Source organism: Meles meles, chromosome 16 (assembly GCF_922984935.1).
Source record: "Meles meles chromosome 16, mMelMel3.1 paternal haplotype, whole genome shotgun sequence".
Lineage (NCBI taxonomy): Eukaryota > Metazoa > Chordata > Mammalia > Carnivora > Mustelidae > Meles > Meles meles.
In genome coordinates this window covers 82,867,546-82,894,781 of record NC_060081.1, presented here as the reverse complement: position 1 = coordinate 82,894,781, position 27,236 = coordinate 82,867,546, and the positions used below count along the sequence as shown (strand labels likewise).

The 27,236-nt window shown below is 48.3% G+C and overlaps 1 protein-coding gene across 4 annotated transcripts; it reads right to left on the bottom strand.

The window, feature by feature from the left end:
* Positions 1 to 27,231, bottom strand: PCMTD2 (protein-L-isoaspartate (D-aspartate) O-methyltransferase domain containing 2). Of its 4 annotated transcripts, none has more exons than XR_006815249.1 (8): positions 27,080 to 27,231; positions 22,223 to 22,553; positions 18,888 to 18,990; positions 17,752 to 17,923; positions 10,515 to 10,638; positions 7,321 to 7,693; positions 2,277 to 2,404; positions 1 to 1,128 (listed from the first exon to the last, which is right to left on the bottom strand). XR_006815249.1 is itself a non-coding variant. In XM_045980239.1 (7 exons), the coding sequence occupies exons 2-7, from the start codon at positions 22,527 to 22,529 to the stop codon at positions 2,368 to 2,370; spliced, it is 1,116 nt and encodes a 371-aa protein (XP_045836195.1). In that variant the 5' UTR covers positions 22,530 to 22,553; positions 27,080 to 27,231; the 3' UTR covers positions 1,991 to 2,367. The 4 variants fall into 4 exon arrangements, 1 of the variants encoding a protein (XP_045836195.1); XR_006815250.1 differs by lacking the exon at positions 27,080 to 27,231 and adding an exon at positions 26,614 to 26,736; XR_006815251.1 differs by lacking the exon at positions 27,080 to 27,231 and adding an exon at positions 25,767 to 26,603.
* Between the last annotated feature and the right edge of the window lie 5 nt (positions 27,232 to 27,236).

Below are 27,236 nucleotides of genomic sequence, written 5' to 3'. Positions count from 1 at the left end.
CTGTGAGCCTCGCCCTCCGCCGCCCCTGCTCCGGCCGCTTCTGCTCACCTGCTCCAGCGGGCCTGAGGGGCCGGACTCCGCAGCGGACCCTGAAGAGGCAGAACCCCCGGCGGTGCAGGCCGGAGCCGCCTCCCTTGGGTCGGGAAACCCCTGCGGGCGGTGGAGCAAAGTGCAGAACTCACGCGGCTTCTCCAGTCAGACTGAATCCGTTCACTTTTGGAAATTCAAACCGAAACGGAGCCCAGTACCCCCGACTTCTCCAGAAATACTTCAGAACAGCTCGCGGGAAGCAGCATGCCACACAACGCAATGCAGTGAAATCGAAGCCCGAATGTTACAACTGACTCCAAAATTCACTAAAAATTGCAGATAAGTTTAAAGTGCAAAACTACTGAAATATCAAAAAGAAAACATAAAATCTACATGACCTTGGGTGTGGTGATGAGTTTTGACACACAACACCAAAACCGATTCCCAAAAGAAAAATTCTGGTAGCACGACCTTGATCAAATGTGAAGTGCTCTGTGAAGGACCAGAAGACGAGCCCGCAGCCTGAAGAAAACACGTGCAAGACACACATCTGGTAACGGATCCGGATTCAAAGTATACAAAGAACTCTCGGAAAACTCTCAGAACTCAACGATCTGAAAACATACAATCTCAATGAAAACGGGTAAAAATCTGGACGCACGCCTGGCCAGAGAAGATGCACAGAGAGTAAATGAGCACACAACAATGTGCTCTCCGCCATCTACCCTCAGGAAATAACTGTGAACTCCAGGAAAACAAACAAGGCAGCACCAGTGGTCAGGTGCAGGACGGCAACGGCTCTCCTTCGCTGGGGGACGCAGGGACAGGCACTTGGGAAGGGAGACCCGGTCGTGGGAAATCTCACGAAAATGGGGTCTGGGAGGGTTCCATCGGGGAGGTTCTCACATACCAAGTCTACCCCAATCGCAGGCCCAACAGGAAGACGTAGACCTCGCCCGGTCAGCGCCGTGTTCTTACCCCAGAAGGAAGAAGAACAGTTCCCTCCTCCCAGGCAACAGCTCAGCCAGTGAGATGCCACGACACCTGAGCCCCCGGTGACTCCAGTGGCCTTCCGGTTGGGACAGCCCCTCCTAACGTCTGTAAAAGAGCACGATCCTCTGCTTGGTCCGTGTACTTGTCTATAGTTTCACCTAAGCTTGCTTGTCCTGGATTGAAATTCTCAACTATTCTCAAATAAATCCATTCTTGTTGGTAAAATAACTGGCAATTCCATTTTGAAGGGTTAGTGAAGGCAGTTTGGCATTTTTTTTCCCAAAACTAAACAAGTCTCACTTGGGATCCAACCACCATCACACTTCAGCTATTTAGGTAACTGCTTTGGAAAACTGTTTCCAAACAAAAACTCACGTTCAGCTATGCACAGCAGCTCTATTCCTAATGGCTAAAATTTTAAAGAAATCAGGATGTCCTTCAGCAGATGAGTCTGTAATCAAACTGTGGCACGTCCGTGAGACAGAAGCAGAACACTCCCCCTCACAGTATGTCTCCTCAGCACAAGGGTCAGTTGGGTCTGGTTCATTTTAAGCAGCAGCAGACAGGGGCGCCCGAGGGACTGCCTTCTGCTCAGGTCATGATTCCGGGCATCTGGGATGGAGCCCCGCAACACATAGAGCTCCTTGCTCAGCGGGCAGCCTCTTCTCTCTCTGCCTGCCCTCCCTGCGCTTCTGCTCTTGCACTCTCCACTCTCTCTGACAAATAAGTAAATCACCTTCAAAAAAAGAAAAAAGAAGAGGGGCACCTGGGCGGCTCAGATGGTTAGGCATCTGCCTTCGGCTCAGGTCTTGATCTCCAGGTCCTGGGATCAAGCCCCACGTCAGGCTCCCAGCTCAGCAGGGAGCCTGCTTCTCCTTCTCCCTCTGCCTGCTGCTCCCCCTGCTTGTGCTCTGTCTCTCTCTCTCAAATGAATAAATAAAAAATCTTAAAAAAAAAAAAGAAAGAGAAAGAAATGGCAAAAGAGACTCTCAAAACCAAGGAGAAGCTTTCTATAGTGAGCAGAATTTAGTTATAAAGGAAATCTCCATCTGTAAGGATACCCCCTCTCTGCACCAGAAATGGAAGAGTGATCCAATCTCAAGAAACTCGTATCAGTGGAGAAGGCCTGAACTTAACCCTGCACAGCAACCTTACTCTTACGTGCTGTCCTTGGTCTGATAACCTCCCTTGACTGGCCTTCTCACCACCCAAAACCTTTGTCTTGAGCTGAAGATAGTATTTAAAGTGATTACTTGGGCCATTTCGGGGAGCTAGTCAGTTTTCCTGAGTATCTCCCATGTACACAGGATGTGTACACGTTATTAAACTTCTGTTTTCTCCTGTTCATCTTTTACTGCTAGAAGTGGTCTCAGCCAAGAACCTAGAAGAATAAAGGAAAAATTATTTTTAGTCACCTATACGTGCACTACTGTTCGGCAGCAGAAAGGAACAAACCATCGACCCCTACGAGACATGGGTGACCCTTGCACGCATTTTGCCAAGTGGAAGACTCCAGTCTGAACAGACTGCACACGGCACGGCCCCATCTATAGGACATTCTGGAAAAGGCGAAACTGCAGAGAAGACAGCTGGATCATGGCGGGGTTTGAGGGTCTCCACGCGATACTTCAGTGATGAACCCACCACCGTGCATTTGTCACAACTCATAGGTTCTTTATAGCCTACGAGCACATCATAATCCTTCAAATTGAATTATTTAGGGTGTGGGAATATCACAGGATAGAATACAGAATATGACTATAATCTAACCGTATTAGAAATGTGTGGAGAAACTCACTGTAGCTGGCGGGGCACAAGGTGCTGACCTAAGCAGCTCCGGAAACGGAACGTGTAGACTGAAGTCACATGAACAGCGGACCCTGCTTTATAAAGTCCCTTCCCGTGATGGCGGAAGCCGACGAGGCTGAAGCGCTTACATCTGTACTATGGAATGGAGCCAGTGACAAATGACAGGAGCCCACTCTCTCACTGCTAGAGTGCTCCGTCACCGACGAGCAAAGGGAGATGACAGTATTTGGGTCAGAGACACCTGTATAAACTCTGGAGCTTCATATGCGTACAGACAGTGCCACATAAAAACTCTCAATGTGGGCGCCTGGGTGGCTCAGTGGGTTAAGCCGCTGCCTTCGGCTCAGGTCATGATCTCAGGTTCCTGGGATCGAGTCCCGCATCGGGCTCTCTGCTCAGCAGGGAGCCTGCTTCCCTCTCTCTCTCTCTCTCTCTCTCTCTCTCTGCCTGCCTCTCTGCCTAGTTGTGATTTCTGTCAAATAAATAAATAAAATCTTAAAAAAAAAAAACTCTCAATGTGCAGGTAAAATACCAGCTATGTTAGCAGTAAAATGAGTTTATTTGCGAATAGCAGAATTGCGATCTGGGACGAGTGAGCTATGGTGAACCACAGGAACATTCGTAGAGACTAAGTGAAAGTCAGCTTTCACTAGGTTTTAGGAGGACACTGGGGAGGGCTGTTCTAAGCTCAAGTTCACTGGGGATATCCACAGAAGCCATCTCCCAGCTTTGTCCTCAGTGCCCCCAAGCTGCAGCCCAGAAGCTGCAGGTGTACCTTCAAGCCCTCACGTCCTCATCGAGGTGTGGGGCTGACTCCGAGGCCAGGGTACGCGTGCTCCCCCTTGGGTCAGAGGGCCAGGGTAGGGGCGCCCTGCTGCCCACCGGGCTGCAGCACAGAACACAGCCCACTCAGTTTAGCCCCTCCGGGAACATCCAGTGACTCCCTGAAATTCAGGGTTCTGATCATTCAGTGCCATAATTAGCAAGTTCCGACTGAAACAGAGCCCACCATTCCGGTACTTTGGGAAAACACAGGGACTTATTAAAAAGTGAAGGTTAATACAGAAAAGGCCCAGTGCTATGGTCTGAATGTTTGTCCCCCCCCCCCCCAAGTTCACATGTTCGAATCCCAATGCCAGATATGATGATGCTGGAACAGGGTGCCTTTGGGAGGTGATTAGGTGTAAGGGCGGAGTCCTCATGAAAGGGATTACTTCCCCTATAAAGACCCTAAGCTATTTCCTACCTATGAAAACATGAGGAGCGCGCGACCAAGAGGGCCCACGGCCGATCACGTCAGCTCCCTAAGCTCAGACTTCCAGCCGCAGCAACTACGAGAAAGGAATTTCTGCTCACAAGCCACCCAAAATGCAGTTTTGCCTTAGAGGTCCAGATGTGCTGAAACAGTCAGCAACCAGTCTGACCCCAAACACTATCCCTAACTTTGTCCCTCAATCCTGGGCCCTTACTTCTGATCTCTGGCCCTCACCCTGACCCTGGGCCTAGGCCCCCATCCTAAAGCATGGCCCTGGCTCCTGGTCCCTGACTGCCCAAACCCAACCTGAAACCTAACTCTCATCCCTTGCTGCCATGAAAGATGTTACCGTTACCCAATTATCTTTTAGCGTTTTCACAAAATGGAAAAATTGTGCCCAAAAACTTACAGACACGTATTCTTTCCTGGAGCCTGAGCTACCACTTTTCTGTTTTGCCAAACTAAGTGTGTTTAACTAAAAATAATGCCAAGTGGGTGACGTAGTCGGTTAAGCGCCCAACTCTGGGTGTGGGCTGGGGTTGTGATCTTGTGGTTGTGGAATCGAGCCCCGCATCAGGCTCCGTGCTGAGCACACAGTCTGAAGGACTCTCTCCCTCTCCGTCTGCCTTTCCCCCGACCTGTGCACATGCCCAAGCTCTAATACATAAATCTTTAAAAAATAACAATGTCTTCCCGAAGTGTATTAGCATGGTACAGAGTGAGGTAGTAACACAGCGAGAGAAAACACTTGCTTGTAATAGAGGAAAAGTTTATTTTTGAAGATTTTTGGAAAATATGTACTCAAGAATTTCAATCCCACGCAGGAACACAAGCCATGCCAAGAAGGCCCAAGTGCCATAACTATATTTATTGATATCCTCTGTGTTCACCCAACGTATATCCGCTCACTAAAATTTTTGTTAGAGGTTTCTGGCACTGATTCCCTGAAAGATCCAGACTTGCGGAAGCACCGTTACACACACAGTTGGTGTTTACATTACGTACTCGGTATTAGTATATCTGCTACTTCCTGTGCACATGTCTATGGCTTTCCTACTTTCAAGACAAGAATCACATACAGAAATACACATTCCTCAAAACATACAAGCCAGCAGTTGTCTAGAGTGTGGGTTACAGTACAGAGGCTACAGGTAGCACACGACCCACCCGTCGGGAAACAGACAGTAGGAGTGCGTCGTCGTGGGCTCTGGTGAGGAACACTTCAGCCCGGGAAAACCCATTTACAATTCTTCTCTAGGTGTGAAAGATAAACACCAAACTATCTCACATATATTATATCTACATACACTTTTAACCAAATTCTGGTTTAAACATCACAAACTGACAACATGTAAATACAAACACAAATGTTAAGAAAGGTCTGACATATGTAGGGAAAAACATGTCTTATGCATTACGAAGTTTTTACAGTCTAGCACAAAGGAAAATGCGGTTTAAAAAAAAATAAAATCACGTACGATTAAAAACCTTAGTCAAGCCACCTAGTGTAACAGATTTCACAAATACCGTGTATTTGACATTATGCTTCCAATGTCCGCGCTTGCAGAGACTGCTACGTGTCGGTTAGAATGATGTCAGCAGAGACGCGCACGCTAGGAAGTGATCGCAAGTGAACGTAAAGCACGCGCCTCTGAGACGAGGTGCTTGACCTTCAGTTAAACGCCAGGTTAAAAACTACTATGAAGTAACTGTCTTTACAAAGGGTTACATTTTCAAATCTAGGGCAACAACAGTATCCTGTGAAAAAAATGATACAGTTACTTAAAAAAGAAAAAAAGTTTAAAAAAAAAAAAAAAGAAGAAGAAGAAGAAATTAAAGAAACAAACTACCAGAACCCGGTTCAGCTGGTGAAACCACAAAGAGGTTTCCAACACCCAAAAAGCTCAGGGGTAAAACTAGTCATTGGCTCCAGACAACTCATCCAACATCAGCCCTCTGAGCTCGGGTTTCTTGCCAACATTTTATACCATTCTTTTCTTTCAGAGCAAAAATGAGTTTGAAAAGAACCGATGCTTTGGAATGACAATAACTTGAAAACACTCTACCATCTGACAGGATGGCCTTCTCTTCTAGACTCAGAACTTGGTAACGACAGAAAGCGCTCAACCCAAAGGGCCTGGAGAAGGTACATTTCACAAGTCACTGGTGCTCAGACCATTCCTTTAATGCAGTGGAGCTACTAAAATACACATATTTGTTATTAAGAAAAATTGGAAAACTAACACGTCTTTTCCCCCAGAGTTATAAAAGATAAAACCTGTATGATTACAGAAAAATAGCCAACCGATGTTAAAAAAGAAAAAAGGCAGAGGCTGTCGGTAACACCGCGCTTCCTGCAGCTCCCACACTTCCCTGTTTTGAGGACTGAGTGTGTCCGTGCCTTCGACACACACTGGCACAGTCAAGGTTGAGTCGACAGTCATCCCTACCCTTGGGGTAAAAGTAATGTAGCTCATCATACGCGACACCTGCTTCATTCTTGAGTACCCTCTACGGGATTATCTGACACTCATTCTTCTGAAGGTAAGAAAAGGTGTCAGGAAAACATTGCAAACCGCTTTGGGATTCCGGACAGACATCTAGCGGTTTGATACTTTTATTCTTCCTCCCCCATGTCAATTTCCCTCCTTTAAAATGACAATCGATAACTCACGTAAGATTTAATCACACTTATTTAAAACGAGGGAGTTTCTCAATAATGGTCCCCTTCCAGAAAACTGAAAGGGTTAGTGGAGATCAGCGCCAGTGCTCAAGAGGCTGGTACCATGAAGTTCTACCTTGGCCACAGGTGCCTCACATCTGGAAGGGGGGTACACACCTGCACACTGTGCTTTCCTTCACACATCTGAGGAGCAGCGCGGGCTAATTTCAACTTCCCTGCATCAGGGTAGCGCAGACATGTGCTCTTGGCTGGGTCTCTGCGTGCAGAGGTCAGAGTTTCACCAGAGCAGAAAGCAAACACCCTTCCCTAGGAGAGCCTCTCCCTTTTGGGAAAACATCCCCCACGCACTTTGCTTGTCCAAAGACTACGTTTACTGAAATGATACCAACGAACGGAAATCGAGAGGAAACCCAAGAACAAACTGAACGCGGAGACGTGGAGAGGACCGCAGTCTCCTTCCCCACGGCCTGTGCCTGGAGACCCCGCGTGGGCCCGGGGTGGGGGTGGGAGGTCAGCCTCGGGCTCCACCTCACGCGGCCCGGGGACTTACTTCTCTCGGTAATAGAGCAGGTAGTATTTCAGGGGATCCGGCAGAGGGAGGCTCAGGACCTTCTCGCGCAGGAAGTTCACCGGCGGCACCGGCTTTGCCTCCGGGGCTCTATCCTCCTCCCGCCGCGGCTCCTCCTCCAAGTCCTCACAGCTGTTGTCGTCGGAGGGGCTGGAGATCCGACTGGCAAATACCTCTTTGTCCAAAAAGACGATGGTCTCCATGCGCCGGCGGCGCACTCTCCTCCGCTTCGCCCTGGGAGCGCTCTTCAGTCCGTTTCCGCGGCCACTCGCGGCCTCCTGCCCGATGACCTTCTTGATGGCGCCGCGGATGGCGATTCGAGCCAGGTCCTGGAGGCTGCGCACGGCCAGCGGCGCTGCGAGCAAAGGAGGAGACGCGTCAGCCTCGTCTGCGAGGGACCCAGGCAGCACCGAGCCCTAACTCTGGACAACCGGCCCCTCACGGCCCTCCACGGTCACTGTCACTCGCCGCGTGTTTACGGCACGAGCACGGGAAGGGGGAACAGTCCCAGCCAACGTCAGGGACAGCTCTAACACGCACGCAGGTGGTCCTTCTCAAACGGTATTTTCAAACACACTAACGCGAGCTCCTGTAAGTAAGGGAAGCAAGGTCGTCTGTGTCATCCGTCAGAGGCCGAAGAAAACCCTGGGTTCATGACTCTGGGTTCTATCTCGTCCGGTGGAGCACAGTGAATGCGGGGCTCCAGAATTCTTTTATCTATCTTTACATTGTCACAGTACTTTACAAACTGAGTATTTGTTGTTTTTTAATAGAGAAAAGCAAATCCAAGTAAGTACAAAAACTCCAACGCACACCGAGGAGACCCGAAACCTGGTCGTCCGAGTCCAGCTCAGCAGGCAGCACACATAGGGCAACAGGAGAGCTTTTCTCTGAAAGGGGGAGGGATTAAGGGTTCTGCGTTTAAATACATCACCCTGAAAGCCACCACCACTTCTTTCCCTCCGGGACCTAACTCCTTTTTTTTTAAGATTTTATTTATTTACTTGACAGAGAACGAGATCACAGCAGGGGCAGCAGGAGAGGAAGATGCGGGGCTCCGGCACCTAAATACTTCCCCAAAAGGTGACAATCTACAATACAGGGAAAGGTTCTTGGGTTGTCGGTAATATTTACTACCCAAATCAGAGCAGCCTGCGCAGAATCCCGAGAATGCCCCTGTCCCACGGGACCCCAGGGAAGCCCCTAGCCCCAGGCTCTCAGCACCTCCTTCCCTGTGTCCACAACAGGCCTCCTCTCCTGCCGTCCAGGACGGGCTCCAGCATGGGTCCCGCTACGCAACACTGTAATCATGATTTTCTGCTCAATACGCCTTTCCTTGCCTCTGCCTTCAGTTCGCTGAACGGAATCCTTCTCTGGCTCTCCCCAAGGTCCCGCTTGAAGGGAACCAACTTAGCCCAAGTCTCTCCTGCCAGCCCCTTCTCCACCATGGCCAGTAGTGTTCCCTCAGGGGCTGATTTCTACCACTTCCCCCACTCTGTGTGCCTGTCAATCCCTGGTTTGCCATCCATGCTACGATTCAAGGAACGAAGACTGGGCAGTGGCTCCCAGGGCTCTGCTCCATTCCTGACCGGAGTCCCGAGCACCCCCAGACCCACATCCACAAGAGATGCTGGACACCTCAAGGCCCACGTCCTTCCTCAGAAACACCCTATGTGCCTGCCCCCAAATCCCTTCGGCAGCAGAGGCCACCGTCTCCATGGAAACACCTTCGCTACTTTAGAAAACTCTGGCCCAGGAAGACAAAGTTGCAAATAACTGTTCGATTCCGGAGCCCGAAACAACATCTCCGGGCTATCTGTCAGCGAGCATTCACGCCAAAGCTCTGGCCTCCAAGCCAACCTCTCAGGGCGCCCTCCCTGCTGTCGCAGTGCTCACCCAGACCCGGCCGAGCCCCCAAACCACGAGACTTGTCTTCACCCAAAGCCCCTAGAAGCCTCACAGACCATCGAGGATGCCTCACCTTCCGACACTCGGGCAGCTGAAGGCCGTGCCCCAGCTGCCTGTGAGCAACGCCGGCTTCTCCTGGGGGTTCCCAGGGCGCACGCACATGACAAACTCAGCCTTCACCGGGCCACCAGGGACGACAGAAGACAGAAGCACCCATCTTTTAGTTCACACACATGGTGGCTCCCACGGCCTCCAGGACAAGCCTAACTCGCACAGTGGACCAGTTTCTCCCACTCGGGCCATGCCGAGGGACATGCAGGTACAAAGTCCCCATCGGCCTCTGCTCATGCTTTTTCTCCCTTTCTCCTCTCCTCAGAGAATTCACTTTCATCCAAAATGTCCCTCTGTCAAACCCTCCCTGGCCCCTCCCAGCCCCCTTCTCTATCGTACTGCTGCGCATCACCGCATTTCAAGGACCATGTCTACGGCCGGTGACCTCCACTTAGCAGAGCCCGAGGCAGTGCATGACTATCTGATAAATGATTCCTCACAAATTTAAGAAAAAAATATTTCTGGAAGGAATTTGCTAACATGTATTATCTTTGGATTTGAGATTATGGTTATTTTTTTCCCTTTTTTTGTGCATTTCCCAATTTTCTAAATGCTCAGAATGCAGAATCCATGCTGAATGGTTTTATTTTAAATAAAATCACTAGGATTCTCATTGCTGTGTAAATCTCTGTTTAAATTATAAAACAGGACATGGATAATGCTGGCCCTGACGTCAGCGCTTTCCGAGTCCACATCCTGAAGGAGTTGAAGACAGAGAGCCAGCCAAATGAGTCTCCATGGCAAGCCTCCCGCCACAAGGCAGCAGACCACCGAAGCGTGTGCCGAGGCAGCCCCGAGGAGGGAGGGGTCCCGTGACTCTGCAAGAGCCCCTGGCCCAGCGGTGCCGGCAACACGCTGTCTCTGTGAGACTTCGCCACAGAGCAGAACTGACTCCTCCTCAAGAGAGCCTCCCGCCTTCAATGGTGTGGCCAGCAAGAATTCCCGGAGGTTTAAAAGGCAAAAACAACCTAAAATAGGCTGAAAACAGATGATTACTTTTTTCAGTGTCTAAAAATCATTTGTAACATTTTAAGGTTTCAGTGGTTAGAAAAATGCTCCTAAATATTAAAAGGCTCCTTACAATTTGTCTTTCTCTTCAAATTCGAATGAGATTTTTTTTAAAGATCTAAAAGATAAGTAAGGGTTTTTGTACTTACGTAACTGGACAAGTCTTGATTTTCCAGACTCCGAATGACAGGGCTGGACCAGAGGAGCAAAAGAAACTGCCAGAATCTTTTTGGTCTCCCAAGCAGAAGGGCCAGTTCGCGTTATCTTAGTCAACTGCCCCAAAGAGAAAACGAGAATATTCACAAGATGTGGCTACTGTCGGTTTCTATTTAATCATTGCTCCATACAAACTAAAAGAAAAAGCACAGAGATACTGATAATGAAGTAACCTGAGCACAGAGGCCCCTAACATGACGTGACATGAAGTACCCGGGAAGCATTAATACTGTCGCAAGGGTGTTTCACCTGAGTATGTTCAAAGCCTCTACACCTAATTCCTGTTTACAAGAAATATGTGCGTTAGAGAAAAGACGTCAAAGAATACCAAGAAGAGTCCATCAGACAAGACCACTTCCCGGGGCTCCCCACAAGAGCCAGGGCTGAGGGTGAGGCTCAGTAAGGGGCGGGCAGGAGGCACGGACATTCTCAAGTCTGAGTCATCAGACATTCACGACCACCTGCAGTGACGCTTCAGTCTAGACAGGACCCCAGGCTGTCTCTTCCAGAGGACAGAAACCATGAAGCACTTGCGACCGTGACCGTCTGCTGTGGCCGTGGCCACACACCCAAGAGCAGCTAGGCCACCGCTGTCCGGGCTTCTCCTCGCTCCAGCACCCAGCTTCTGAGTGACGTCACCGCCGCGACACACAGACCCGCAGAAGAGCCTAATTAGACAGCACAGCCCTCCTGTGGGTTCTGTGTGATGGTGCCCATTTCCGAAAGGCCTATTCAGGTCACAGTGCTATTTTCTGCTCAGCTCTGACAGGCTAAGATTATATACTCTCTTCCCTAAACATATCCAAGCCAGCAAATCCTCTTAAAAACTAAGATTCTGTATCGTGAATCTTGGAAGTGAAAGCATTAAGTAGCAACGTGCTAGGTAAACATCAACAAGTCACTCACACTCTTGCGTACGAGCAAAACCTTTTTAAAAACGTTTTTTTAAAGGAGAAGTTCTAGTTATAATGAACATCAAATACAATCGATAAATAATGTGTGAACCATTCAGGAAAACTATGAATCCATATTCCATGTTCCAGACAAGGAGATGGATACTGAAAATCTGCCTACAATCCTCAAATTAAACGCAATTCCAATAAAAGGACTGATGTGTTTTTTGATACAACAAAGATTACTAAAGTAATTTTAAATAAAGGGGAGCCTGGGGGGCTCAGCCGGTTAAGCAGCCGACTCTTGATTTCAGCTCAGGTTGTGGGATCAAGAGCCTGGGTCGGGTGTGCTCAGCAGGGGGTCTGCTCCAGCAGCCTCCCCCTCGCGTCCCTCCTCCCACGCCCCATGACCCCCACCTCCTCCTGCACAAGCACTCTCTCTCTCTCTCAAATCTTTTTAAAAAATAACAGCAATTTAAATAAAGATGTACTTTGGGGCACCTGGGGGGCTCAGTGGGTTAAGCCTCTGCCTTCGGCTCAGGTCATGATCTCAGGGTCCTGGGATTGAGTCCCGCATCGGGCTCTCTGCTCATTGGGGAGCCTGCTTCCTCCTCTCTCTGCCTGCTTCTCTACCTGCTTGTGATCTCTCTCTCTCTCTCTCTCTCTCTCTGTCAAATAAATAAGATCTTTAAAAATATATATATTAAAAGAATCATACGATGATTAAAATTTTAAGTACATCTATATCCATGAATTCACACCACCATTAGGAACCAAACAAAATCTTACTAGTCACCACTTTCAACAAATGCTGGAGAACCAGATTACCGAGGAAACTGATAGACAAAGCTTAAGAATCAGAATTTATCCAGCTTCTCCTTATAACGTGGACCCAGAGTAACCAAGTAACTGGTAGGGGTTTTTCTCTTCATATAAGTATTCCTGGTACTATAAAGCTGCAAGATACAAAACCAATGTGCAGAAATCCACTGCATTTCGATACACTAATGATGCCGCAGAAAGAGAAATTAAGAAAACAATCCCGTTTGTAACTGCTCCAAAATAATGAAATATCTAGACATAAACTTTAAAAAGAGGTGAAACATCTCTACTCTGAAATTTATAAAACACGACGATGGTAGAAAACTGAAGATGACACAAAGACACAAGACGGACTAAGGACCTGAATGTGACACCTAAATGCAGAAAAACCCTAGAGGAGTGCGTAGGCAGTAATGTCTCCGACATGGGTCGTAGTGACATTTTTCTAGATAGGTCCCTTCAGGCAAGGGAGACAAAAGCAAAACGAAACTGCTGGGATTACATCGCAACAGAAAGCTTCCGCACAGCAAAGGAGACAACCGGCAAACTAAAAGACAACCTACTGAATGGAGAAGGTATTTGCAATGACACAGGTCACGGAAGGTGAGTATCTGCATTACATGAAGAACTCACAACTCAACACCCAAACCCAAATGATCCAGTCTGAAGGGGGGCAGAAGACACGAACAGATACGTCTCCGAAGAAGACAGACACACGGCCCACAGACGCGAGGAGATGCTCCACATCACTCGTCATCGGGAGAGCAGATCCCAAGCGGGACGAGGGGCGCCTGGGTGGCTCAGCTGGTTGGGCACCCAACTCCAGGGGTCCGCTCAGGTCACGGTCTCAGTGTCCTGAGATCGAGCCCCGCATCAGGCTCCACACCCAGCACAGAGTGCGTGAGATTCTCTCTTCCTCTCCTCTGTCCTTCCCACTCATGCTCTCTCTCTTTCTAAAATAAATAATTAAATCTTAAAAAAAAAACATACCACAGTGAGATACCACCTCACCCCTGTCAGAATGGTGAGAAATCAACACAGGAAACAAGCGTTGGTGAGGACACAAGAAAAAAGAACCCTCCTTCTCCACTGGCGGGATGCACACTGGTGCAGCCGCTCTGGAGAACAGTATGGCGGCTCCTCAGAAAGTTCGAAACAGAGCAGCCCAACAACCCAGCACCACACTACTAAGTATTTCCCCAGAGAATACGAAAACCCTAGTTCAAAGGGACACTGCACGCTGACGTCCACGGCAGCATGATCTGCAACAGCCAAGGAGCGGAAGCAGCCCAGGTGTCCGTGGACAGGCGACCGGACAAAGATTCGGCATATGCATACACCAGGCGCTATGACTTGGCATCAAGAAGAATGAAATCTGACCATTTCCCGTGACGACTAGAGCCAGAGCACATTATGTTAAGCGGAATAAGCCAGAGAGAGACCAATACCACAGAACTTCATTCATGTGTGGGATTTAGGAAACACAGTAACTGACCAAAGGGGAAAAAAGAGACAAACCAAAAAGCACTCCTAAGGAACAAACGGAGGGTCACCAGAGAGGATGGGGGACCGAGGGGAAGGGGACAAAGAGTATGCGTGCGGTGCTGAGCACCGGTGGGGTACCGTACACCTGCCGCTAGCGGAACACGGCGCGCCAACTACACGGGAATCAAATTAACAAGGGTTAAAGGCACCAGGTGAAGAGACACGACGGAATCAGCACGCACTGTCCCGCAGCCCCGCTGAGATAATGGGTCCAGACCGCAGCCGCACTGCCCACGTCGGAGAACGAGACAGCAGGCATGCCGAGCCTGCCCACGGGCGTGCTCTCTAACACCGGTATTGGCTCTCGCACCCTCAACTGGAAACTAAGCAAGTCTCTGGGTACAACTAACAACTTATGATGAAATGAGGAGCAGAAAGAATATGTTAAACATCACCCAGAGAAAGGTAGTCTCCAAATCTAGGCTACAGGAAACTGTAAGACAAATCACTTGATTTCTTTTCTTCAATAAGTATATTACAAGGAAAAAGCAGGGGGGAGGGGAGAAAGAAAAGAAAAAAAGAGGGGCTACATCTTAGGAGATGCACCAGCCAGGGGACTGAGGGCTGACTCAGTCGTGAGTGGAGCACGCAATTCTTGCTCTTGGGTCATGAGTTTCAGCCCCACGCTGGGTGCAAAGATTACTCAAAAATAAAACCCTCCAAAAAAAAGAGAGAGAGAGAGAGAGAGAGAGAGATCAACCAAATATAAGATATAAATCTTCAATGGAGGGGCGCCCGGTGGCTCAGTTGGTGGAGCAACTGCCTTCAGCTCAGGTCATGATCCTGGAGTCCCAGGATCATGTCCTGGAATCGAGTCCTGCATCAGGCTCCCTGCTCAGCGGGGAGTCTACTCTCCCTCTGACCTCTCCACTCTCACTCTCTCTCTCTCTTTCTCTCTCAAATAAATAAATAAAACTTTTAAGAAAATCTTAAATGGAGATCCATTCAAATAAACTATTCAAACAAATTTTGAGATAATCAGAAAAATCTGAACACTAGCTGGCAATTTTAAAATACTAAGAAATTACTGATGATTTTTTAGGTTGATAACGGTTTTGTGATACCTTTAAAAACAGCCCTTATCTTTTATAAATACACTTTGAAATATTTATGGATAAAAATTTTGTTTTACTTAGTGATAGTCACTGCAATCTGTATATAATAGTAAATAACAGAATGTTATACACACAGCTCCATGGGCAATTCCAGGAGCCAGAGGACACACTGTGGTCAACAATGCCACAGGTTACAATACAAGCACGCAACATGATGACGCAGAATATTAAATGGCTAGGAATAAGCCTAACCAAAGAGGCTAAGAATCTACATGCAGAAAACTATAAAGTACTCATGAAAGAAATTGAGGAAGACACAAAGAAATGGAAAAATGTTCCATGCTCCTGGATTGGAAGAATAAATATTGTGAAAATATCTATGCTACCTAAAGCAATCTACACATTTAATGCAATCCCTATCAAAATACCATCCATTTTTTTTCAAAGAAATGGAGCAAATAATCCTAAAATTTATATGGAACCAGAAAAGACCTCGAATAGCCAAAGGAATATTGAAAAAGAAAGCCAAAGTTGGTGGCATCACAATTCTGGACTTCAAGCTCTATTACAAAGCTGTCATCATCAAGACAGCATGGTACTGGCACAAAAACAGACACATAGATCAGTGGAACAGAATAGAGAGCCCAGAAATCGACCCTCAACTCTATGGTCAACTAATCTTCGACAAAGCAGGAAAGAACCGCCTCTTCAATAAATGGTGCTGGGAAAATTGGACAGCCACATGCAGAAAAATGAAATTGGACCACTTCCTTACACCACACACGAAAATAGACTCAAAATGGATGAAGGACCTCAATGTGAGAAAAGAATCCATCAAAATCCTTGAGGAGAACACAGGCAGCAACCTCTTCGACCTCAGCCGCAGCAACATCTTCCTAGGAACATCGGCAAAGGCAAGGGAAGCAAGGGCAAAAATGAACTATTGGGATTTCATCAAAATCAAAAGCTTTTGCACAGCAAAGGAAACAGTTAACAAAACCAAAAGACAACTGACAGAATGGGAGAAGATATTTGCAAATGACATATCAGATAAAGGGCTAGTATCCAAAATCTGTAAGGAACTTAGCAAACTCAACAGCCAAAGAACAAACAATCCAATCAAGAAATGGGCAGAGGACATGAACAGACATTTCTGCAAAGAAGACACCCAGATGGCCAACAGACACATGAAAAAGTGCTCCACATCGCTTGGCATCAGGGAAATACAAATCAAAACCACAATGAGATATCACCTCACACCAGTCAGAATGGCTAAAATTAACAAGTCAGGAAATGACAGATACTGGCGAGGATGCGGAGAAAGGGGAACCCTCCTACACTGTTGGTGGGAATGCAAGCTGGTGCAACCACTCTGGAAAACAGCATGGAGGTTCCTCAAAATGTTGAAAATAGAACTACCCTATGACCCAGCAATTGCACTACTGGGTATTTACCCTAAAGATACAAACGTAGTGATCCGAAGGGGCATGTGCACCCAAATGTTTATAGCAGCAATGTCTACAATAGCCAAACTATGGAAAGAACTAGATGTCCATCAACAGACGAATGGACAAAGAAGATGTGGAATATATACACAATGGAATACTATGCAGCCATCAAAAGAAATGAAATCTTGCCATTTGCGATGACGTGGATGGAACAAGAGGGTATCATGCTTAGTGAAATAAGTCAATCGGAGAAAGACAACTATCATATGATCTCCCTGATATGAGGACGTGGAAACGCAACATGGGGGGTTAGGAGGATAGGAGAAGAATAAATGAAACAAGATGGGATTGGGAGGGAGACAAACCATAAGTGACTCTTAATCTCACAAAACAAACTGAGGGTTGCTGGGGGGAGGGGGGTTGGGAGAGTGTGGTGGGGTTATGGACATTGGGGAGGGTATGTGCTATGGTGAGTGCTATGAAGTGTGTAAACCTGGCGATTCACAGACCTGTACCCCTGGGGATAAAAATACATTATATGTTTATAAAAAAAAATAAGAAATAAATAAAAATTTTTTTTAAAAATGCAAAAAAAAAAAGAATATTAAATGGCTTAAAATTATCTCGTCAATTAAGGAAAACATCATAACTTCTAAACGGTACGCACAGTGACTTCCTTAGAAAAGGGTACGAACTACAAGTATCATACACTAACAGTGCTTAAGGTGAGGGTTGTGAGCAATTTTTCTTCATTTTCATATGTTCTGGATGTTCAGCAATGAATGATTCCTTTTTAAACAAAATAAATGCTAACATTTTTAAATTGCAGAAAATCCCACAAAAATGCATAATCTCCTAATTTTTTTCATTTCCATTTTTCCTTAGTTCTTTGTAACTGAGACATTCTCCCTGATGACCAATTCAGTTCTGATTAACCTGCTTGTTTATGACAACTTGTTGTTCTCGAAGCGCAACAGCTACGACAGACAGACACGTGCACGACCAAACAGCAGACGGAGACAAGATTCCTGCGAAGGAAGAGAGTCCTGTATAATACTCGCTGTCACAGAATTTAACAATTAGAATAGAATGACTCTAGCGACGTTTACACACAAGTCTAACACGAGAATAAGCATACTGGAACAGCTGTGGGCGGGGTGGGGGGGCAGTGGGAAGGGAGAGGGGAGGACAGACAAGGGAGGTGAGGCTCACAGTGCAGGCTCCAGGGTGCCTACCTGAGTCAGGCCCTGGCCCAAGCTAGGCTGTGGTTAGGACCTCTCCCTGCCTGTGCCCTCATTTGTGAAACGGAGGGAGTTGTCATGAGGGATACAAGGAAAAGCACATGGGAACTCATTGGAACAGACCGTGGCCAACAGTTAAGCATGTCGGTTATGAGAGGGATCTGACCTTCTCTTCCAGCGGCATGACAAGGATGCCCCCTACTTTGAGAAGACTCTTCATGTACTCTTCATGCTCTTTCTGCACGCCAGCCCCACAGTACACACGATCGTACTGAGAACAATCTGGAGAGATCTCCAGGCAATTGCCAGTAACAAAGGAAGGTTCACAGAAGTCAAATCTAAAAGCAAAAAACATTTTCCATAACTGAATGTATCACATTGGAGCAAGTCTCTACAGTAAATCTATACTACCTACAGGGTACGTTTTCCTTGAACAACCCTAGAACGACATAATACCACTGAGACATAAGACCCCCAAAATAATGGTATCATTAATAAACAGAACCCTAGAAATCCCAAACAAAATATTATGAAAGTGAATGCCACAAACGTAACACAGACTTCTATCATCTAACCTCCAATCATCACTGTCTTTGCTCTGTTTTTATAAATCATTACCTTATTTAAGATCTACGAAAAACAAGCAAAATGAGGGGCACCCGGTGGTTCAGTCGGTGAAGTGTCCGACTCTTGGTTTCAGCTCAAGTCACGATCTCAGGGTTGTGAGATGGAGCCCCATTCGCTTCGGGGTCCACTCTCAGCATGGGGGCCATGTGAGATCCCCTCCCCCCCCCGCACTTATGTGCATAAGTATGCATGCGCGCTCTCTCTCAGACAAATGAACCTTTAAAAAAATAAAACATAAAAACCAGTAAAATGAAAGAAAACTACATTTGGTGTTTCTAAAAATGTTAAATCCTAAAATAAAAACTTTAATGCCTTATTTAAAAATGGCAAGAGGTAGTTATATATACTGTTCAAACACAAATGCAATAATTCTGTTTAAGAATTAGGTGATAATTATCTGTGCTAGAAACGTGAAAATTGGGCAAAATGAACATTCTGTTTCCCTCTCCTATTACACCGGTGAAAAATTACCTTTCCCTGGTGTCACAGTTAAAAAACCTAAAGCCCTCAAAAGCACAAAATATTTAAGAAAATAATTAGAACAGCTTTGCACATACCCAATTCTCCTGTCAAAACTGAATCACGTCATAGGAACACTAATAAGCTTTTGTCTCCCACCGAATCAGGTTTAAATTACAATTCACGCAGCAGCCCGAGGGCAGTGTCTGGTCTTACTTGTCAAAGCTGTCGCTGGTTCTAATGAAGAAGTCCAGCTTCTGCTCTGCGTACTCTATCACGTCCGAATGGAGTTCAACCCCGTGGTTCACACCAAAGGGACCTGAAATGTTCCAGAATAAAAAAACTTTTAGAACTAGGGCAAGAACTCTTACCCTTTTCTGTTTTTCTGTTTTATCCTCTGCAACGCACCAGATTCAGCATGTATAATTACATGAAGAAATTCGCAAGGTTTCGAGGTCTTACCACATTACCAGGCCTAAATCACCAAGCTAACCCTTTCAATATGCAGACTATGCTCACCACACTGCAAATACTTGTTTCTCTGACATTACCAACGCCACAGCTTTCCAAAGCCTGGCTTGCTCTGCTCTCAAACCTTTGAAGAATTATTTGGAGATGTAAAAAAGCCAAGATCTGCAACCAAGAATTCAAGATCTTACTAATGAATTAAAGAAGAAAAACGTCATTTCCCAAAGACACTGGACTCCGAACTGTGTCCCACTAAAGGACGCCCCAACTACTCGGACATGGGCACAAATAGCTTTTGATCAGCATTAAAATAAAACTGATAACAGGGGCACCTGAGTGTCTCAGTCAGTTGAATGTCCAACTCCTGATTTCAGCTCAGGTTATGATCTCAGGGTCATGGACTGAGCCCCATGTCAGCTCTGTGCAGATTTTCTCTCTCCCACTCCCCCTGCCCCTTCTCCCCCTTGTGTACGTACACACTCTCACTCTCCCAAATAAATGAATAAAATCTTTTTTAAATAAATAAACTATAACCAAGCCACAATGAAACATTTTTTATATCAAAGGAAATTCATCAGTAACTGGAAATAAAGCTGTGAGAAAGGCTATGAGCCCACTCAACATAAAGGTATCATTCCCTCCGTATAAAACTGCCTCTGGTGGGAACTACCGACACAGACAGCTTGGGTGAGTCTCTTTGTTTTGGGAATTCATTTATCTGAAGGTCAAAAACAGGCAACACTTATTTATGATGACGGAGGACAAAAGGGTCCTCTCCTCTCTGGAGGGGGAGGGACGGCTTGAGAGCTTCTGGGGCGCTGGTTCTACTGCTTGTTCTGGGTAGTACCTGCATGAAGTTGACTACACAAAAATTCACCAAGCTCCACACCTCACCCTTGTTCATTTACTGTAGGTTAACTTACACAGCCATTTTTAAATATCTCCATGGGAAAATCAACACGGCATGCAGAACTTTATTTACTGGACGGACATACCGAAGTCACAGTGCAGCACTGAACTCGTCGGCCCAGCAGAAATACTAAAGAATAAGCAACCACCTGTGCCCCCGTATCTTGACATTTTGCCACCTGGCCTTTCCTGGTCCCCTGACGGCACAACACCCACCCAAGCCAAGGCCTCCTCCTCCTCCACCTGGACGGCTCACCTGGGACTCTCTTCCCCAACACCTGTCCGATGCTCAGCTGCGGCTAAAAGATTCTCATTGAAATACACCCTACCTGAGAAGCATTTTCAATAATTAAAACATCAAATTCAAATTGTCCAATTTCAAGCCCCTCTGCCAAATCACTGACTTCCATCCCCACTGTCCTCTGGCTAGGAGCACGCGCCAGAAACCAAGAAGGTTTCCTGAAGGTTACCTTCAGGTCCCCCGCACACAAGGGCAGCAGCAGAGGGATAAAGCTCAGGGCCAGGAAGGAAGGCAGCTGGATCCAGAGTAGATTCGGATGAAAGACTCTGGACCTCACGGCTGCAGGCACTGGGAGGCCACCATGGCCCCGGAGCGGCGTGCAACACTGAGCTGAGCAGACCGGACCCCGCGGGGTCCGGACAGAGGCATCAGCCGTGCCAACGCGAGGTGTCTACCCGGGAAAGCGAACGCTCCGGTCACCTCCTTCAAATGCTTCACAGCAGCACGGAGTACCCACTGCAGCCCCCACGAAGCTTCCCTCCCTTTAGAGCTCTCCCCACCCAACATCTGATCACATTCCCAGCAAACAGGGGGCTCAGAGAAGAGAAGCGGTTGAGAATTTCTAGGGCAGGTCAAGTGAAACAGGCCGTGTCAGAGTGACTACAAGAACGGAGCATCTCAGTTCCTTTCCAGAGCACCTCTACCCCGGTCAGTTTGATTCCCCATCCCACTCTCCACCACACACCATCTCACCCTCAGCTCCCCCAGTTTCTCAGCTGACCTGCATTACCTTTCACTAATTCCAGAATGATGCATCACCTGGGCTCTTCACAAAGCAGTCTTAATCCAAGACAAATTAAGTTCGAAAAGCATTTAGCTTTAAAAAACAAAACAAAAACAAACTTAAAAACTTGAGGATAGCAACCCGTGGCCTAAAGTCAAAGGGTCAGTCTCAAAACTTCATCAAATTCCAAAGTCTATGAACACATAAAGAACCCAAAATTTCACTCCATGCCCACAAAATCAACTGCACCGGCTGAGACACTCTGCAGCCGCTGTGGTACAGACGCCGTGCTCGCCAGGGCAGCAGCCCCGCTTCCTCCGCAGAGAAATCTTTCAAAGGGCAGGTCAGCCCCCATTACTCCTCTGGTAAAATCATCCTATCTCAGAGTAAAAACAGACACCTAAACCCTCAATTATTGGACACTGTCGTTTCAAGAACAAAAATGCCCATCGCGGGGCGCCTGAGTGGCTCAGTGGTTTAAGCCTCTGCCTTTGTCTCAGGGTCCTGGGATTGAGTCCTGCATCGGGCTCTCTGCTCAGCAGGGAGCCTGCTTCCCCCTCTCTCTCTGTCTGCCTACTTGTGATCTCTGTCAAATAAATAAATTAAATCTTTAAAAAAAATTTTTTAAAAATGCCCATCGCCATGTGCAGTCTCACAACTTACTTGGGGAAAGAGGCAAAACCTGTGGAATCCTTCCCATCCCCGGAATTTACTGACAAACAACAACTTACAGGTATTAACTTTTTGAGCATTAAAACAAAACAAACCAAAACTTCTTGGAAGAACTTTAACTTCCAGGGAACTTTAAACTTAGTCTCAGTTTACAGAGTGACAAAGCAGGCTGGGTGATTGTATCATAAACAAGAAATCACTGTAAGTCCTGATTTACACAACTCTCATGGGCCTCTGCTGTCCAGAAGGAGGGTGCGCTGAACAGACAGTGGCGGCACGGGGGGAAGGGGCAGGGACAGGAGGGGTCCCTCCAGAAAACTCAGAGCCCTCCTTTCACCAGCCCGCCCAATGACTGTGTATAAACCAAAGCAGACGACTGCTCAGACGCAACCAGACGACGACCTACAAAGGAGACAGCGGACTCTGCCCCGGCACCAGGAGACAGACGGTGCTCTGCGGCACTCTGCCCAGACTCACCGAGAATGAGCCCCACCATGGAGCTGAGGTAGCCAGTGCCGCTGCCCAGGTTCAAGAAGGAGAGCCCTGGCTGCAGGTCCAGGGCCTCCATCACTTCCGAATAGATGCAGGGAGCTGAGAGGTGGATGTTGCCATGCTTCCATGCCAAGTCTTTATAAGCGTTTTCTTTAAATTCTTCAAGATAATAATCTGCGCGATCGATAGCTCGGAAAGCCTGCTCGACCAGCTCAGTCCGGATGTACTGCGCCTCTTTCAAATTGTCTATCAGCTCGTCGTTGTCTTCGCCGGCACTCACCGCACCTCCCATCTTCAAGGTCACACTTAGGCAACACTGCAAACACAAACGTTTCCAAGAGCTATTTACATGACAGGTTAGAGCACACCAGTTAGGGTTCTAACAACAGGCCAGTTTCAAATTCTGAACTCGAAAGTATCACAGATGGAATATATTTCATCGGCAACTGCCTACCCCACCCCACCCCCTCCAAATTCAGAAGGAAAAAAAAGCCAAAGATGAAATTCCATTATAACCATCCAGAAGCTTGTAATTTACAATTTCAAAGGAATTCAAATGCACTTGAGGTACCTAACGCATATCTGACAGCTGAAAACAGCATTTAAGAAGGAACTCAATATTTTACAAGTCGTCAATCTACAAAGTCAGGTATTTAGGGTTAAAATTATCTTGAATATAGATCTGCCTTAAAAGGGATATATTCACATATGGCAAAGTCAATGGATATAAGCATAAAAAGAATATAGGTATGTCTACAAAAATCACACTACTACCAACTTCTCTTTGAATACTTCAAGAGCTACAGATCACTTTTGATAAATAAGTCTTTAAAAGCAAAAAAAGGAAATAAAGGTAAACAACAAATACTATAAAGTTATTCACTGTTTATTTGAAATTCCAATTGAACTGGTGTCCTAAATTTTACCTGACAACTCTACACCCCCACATACACCTCAAGTCAAGGAATCCACTCAATCTGTTCATTTGGATATGCGGATGTACAAATTTCAGGCAGAAATACTACAGGATGAATGGTGATATTTTATTGTAACAAATACAAAATCTGTTTTCAGGCTACAGCCGCTCTAAGAACTCCTCCACTCCCTTTGGAAGTGTACGTCATGCGACCTTTCTACCTCTTCAACAAAAGCTACATTGCTTACCTTCTTCCCAACTGCCTTCAAGAAGAAAGAGCAACAGTGTGATCCCTTCTCAGCCACCTGCTAACACACAACGTGCCTCCATCTAACTTACAGGGACTCTAACCATAAAATGTCTTCTCCGATTTGATAGGTACCCCATGTAACTCTTTCTGAAAGAATTATTTTACTTCACATAAAATGGTAACATTTTACAAAACATCTGATGTAAACTGTTGGGGAAAACAAAAAACACCAGACTTCACAAAGACTGACACATTTTCTAATTCACTTCCATAATAACATACGATAATTTATTATTACAAAATTTATCCTCGCTTTCCCCCTCACAATCCTCTGGATTCCTAACAGCAGAACAAGAAGCATAAACACTGGGGGAAGAGATTCCATACACATACCCCATGCACACTACTGGCAATTGTGGTGGGAGAGGTTTTCCCAGGAATAAAAATAAATGAACTCATGATAAATCTTCAGCTTCTCACCACAAATACACAAAATATGCGAAACCTAGGGCTTAGCACAAATGCTCTAACATTTCACGGTTGGAACAGTTCATCTTCATCATCAAGATTTTAGACCTGAACATTATACTTTCCAAGTCACCAGGATGGCCCAATTACTAGATTTTCACCCCATTTCAAGATGTTCCGGAGCCCTTGCTAGGTTATGGTCCATGGCCAGTTAACTTAGCCAACTGGATGAACTGCTAATGAGGTCGAGTTTAATCTTCGATAAGCTACTTACTTCTGAGGCTACAGTCTCCATCCCTAGTCTAGGACAGTCATCTGAAAATTTAGGTCACTGCTTAAAAGTGAAGTTGCAGGGGCGCCTGGGTGGCTCATGGGTTAAAGCCTCTGCCTTCGGCTCAGGTCATGATCTCAGGGTCCTGGGATTGAGCCCTGCATCAGCCTCTCTGCTCTGCAGGGAGCCTGCTTCCTCCTCTCTCTCTGCCTGCCTCTCTGCCTGCTTGTGATCTCTGTCTGTCAAATAAATAAATAAAATCTTTAAAAAAAAAAAAAAAGTGAAGTTACGCTTGCTGCCCAAATGTCTATGTGGGGAAAGGCCCGGAAACCACGCATCTTCCATGGTGGCCCTAACTCTCTACGTAACGTCCTGCCGTCCTATCTCAGTGCTACCATTCTACCTTCAGAAAGCAAACCCTAACTGTGCATCGGGTACACGTTACTTCCTACCATGCAATCTATCACTTACTTCCCACTTCACCTCACTTTGAAAGTTTACTCATATGCAAAAGCTAGCATTTTAGTAAAAAGAGCTACAATCTCACAGGCACCACCCACCAGTCCCAAGAGTCCGCTTAGCTTCACAACATACTGAGGCAATTTTACTCGTGATTACAGGCCAGTGCATGAAGAGACGAGAATTCAAACCCACGACTGTCTAGCCGAAGGCCCACAGTCTCAAATTCTCAAAGAAAAAGACATTCTTTAACACGTGACATGTTGGTAATCTTTGCCCCAAATGACAGCCTCTGGGACGAGCGGTAACCCTCGCGGCGGCCTCTGGCGGGAAGTGGGTGACGTCGGCAGGGTCTGAGAGAACTGACCTCGCCGGCTCCTCTACCGCTCGCTCGCGCTGCACACCGTCACCGCTCGCTCCTGACCACCCCCAACGCCAACAACAGATCCAAAGACCCCTTTGCCCAACCGAACGATGCTCTGCCGTCCAGTCTAACCCGCTGCTGGAAGTAGTGAGAGACCATTTCTGGGGCTGCACTTGATGACACTTTGCAATCCTCAATATAACTCACTCCTCCGGGGTAACCGGCCAACAGGACAACCTTACTCTCACACTGCTCCTTCCAAAACCAACTGCCAAAAGGGCAGTGAGGAAGACAGGTGAGCAGCAGTGGCCATGGGAAGGTCCCAGGACTGACAGCCAAGGAGGCTAAAGCGGGGTCAACCAGCCTGAAGCCACGATAATGGGGGTTTGTGGTTCCAGTCTACACTGGGTGGGTCAGACTACACACGGAGGGCCATGGCCCACCCCGCGTATCCCTCCTTCAGGGGAATATGGACAAGGTAATTTCATGTGGAAAATGAGCTGGGGGGGGGGGGGGCGGGGGGGAGGACCCTGTTCCGTAAGCCCTAGAAACTTTGCCTTTTTTGTAACACGAGGGCCTGACTTAAGTTTTGATTGCTGAGGAATAAACACTTTTCCTCTGCCGCTCCATGAAGAGCCAGGCCTCGGTCTGAGATCAGCTCTTAGTTGATTTCCGTGACACCTTTTGGGCCACTTGTCTTTTCTCTTCCCATGTCCCATTCCCTCTTTTGTCTTACCCTCCCCAGTAAGAAGGAAGCCTGAGAAGCCCTAGGCTCCACCCTCAAGGCCAGCAGAAACCAACCCAACTCTGCTTGCGGCCGACCTCGCTGGGGGACCCCAGCTGTCAACTTTCCAGGTTCTGCAGGTGACGACCCGCTACTCTTCCCGTTGCTGCTGAAAGCTGTCTGGGATTACAGCAACCGCGGGGGCCGGAGACTCACCACTGAGACCAGCAGAGAACAGAACCAAAGCCACAGAGACGGGCCTGAAAACTAGACTCAGACGGGTTTTTCCCAACACTTGAAAGGCTGCTCGTCCGCACCATTCCCGGAGCTGACCGAAGCTGGGTCCGTGGAACCCGTCAGAGGAAGGTTACTTCTACTGAACACAGAAAAGTTCCTCACAACCAGAATTCCGAGTACTGAACTGCCCTCAGAACCCCGGCAGCCTGTCTCCCCGGGGGTCGGCCCAGGTTAGGTCCAAGCTGAGGTGGGCCCGGAGGCCCAGGCCGGACCCAGCGCCCAGAGGTCCCCCTCCTCGCACCTCTGACGCGCTCCTCGGCCCGAGCACAGCCGAGCTCCGAGCTGTCTGCAGGACCCTGGCTTCAGCCATTCCTGACCGTGTACTCAACACCCCAAACGCAGCCGTTCACCTCGGCCACTGCCCTGCCACGACAGGCGGGCGGGGAACAAAGGGGCCGGGCAGAGATTTGGGTCACTTTTCCCAGGGCCCCGCGGGAGCGAAACCGAAGCCCGGCGCCGAGCCCAGCCAGGCCCTCCCCAACCACCCACCGCGTCCAGCGGCCTGGAGTCCCGGGCTCTGAGCCCACCGCCCGTCGGAAGGGCAGCCGTCCCCGCCGCCCTGCTCTGGAGACCGAAGGTTCCTCCCCACGCCCAAGACGGGCCCCGAACCCGCAACCCGAGACCCACCGGGCCGCGGCCACCGACCGCGCCCGCGCCGCACCGAGACTTCGCCCTCTCGCCCTCGGGGAAGCTCCGGGATCAGCTGCTCCGAACGCGGCCCCGCCTGCGCCCGCCGCGCCCACCCCGCGAACGTCTCCCGCCCCGCACGGGCCGCACCGGCCGCGCGTCTCTCGAGGACGCCCAGGGGCGACGGGCACCGGCAGAGGCCGCGGGGCCCCGGGGAGCCGCCCGACACCCCCCGGAGCGCGGCAGGGGACACGCGCCCTGGGAGGGCTGGGGGCGTGGGGACACGCAGGAGCGGACCCGGGGGCGGCGGGGGCAGGCGCGGGGGCAGGCGCGCCGGTGGGGGGAGGGGAGACGCCCGGGACCCGGGGAGGCGGGAGGGGCCGGCCCGGAGGAGGGGTCCCGGCGCCCGGGACCGGGGGTGGCGGAGGACAGAGAGGAGGGAGGGGGCGGGCGGGGCCGGCTCTACCTCCGGGCTCGGCCGGCCCGCGAGACCGGGCTGCCCAGGCCGCGACCTGCAGCTCCCCCGGCGCCCCTCGCCCGTCCGCGGCCCGGCCGCGCCTCCCGACCGCCGCCGTAAACATCCGCCGCCCCACTGCGCCTGCGCGCGCAACGGCCCGACTGCG

Coding starts and splice junctions, on each gene's coding strand:
- PCMTD2 (XM_045980239.1), bottom strand. CDS start 22,529: ATGGGAGGTGCGGTGAGTGCCGGCGAAGACAACGACGAGCTGATAGAC. Junction 18,991..22,222: donor CATGGTGGGGCTCATTCTCG/GTGAGTCTGGGC, acceptor GGAACATTTCAG/GTCCCTTTGGTGTGAACCAC. Junction 7,694..10,514: donor ATCAAGACTTGTCCAGTTAC/GTAAGTACAAAA, acceptor CTTTGCTCGCAG/CGCCGCTGGCCGTGCGCAGC.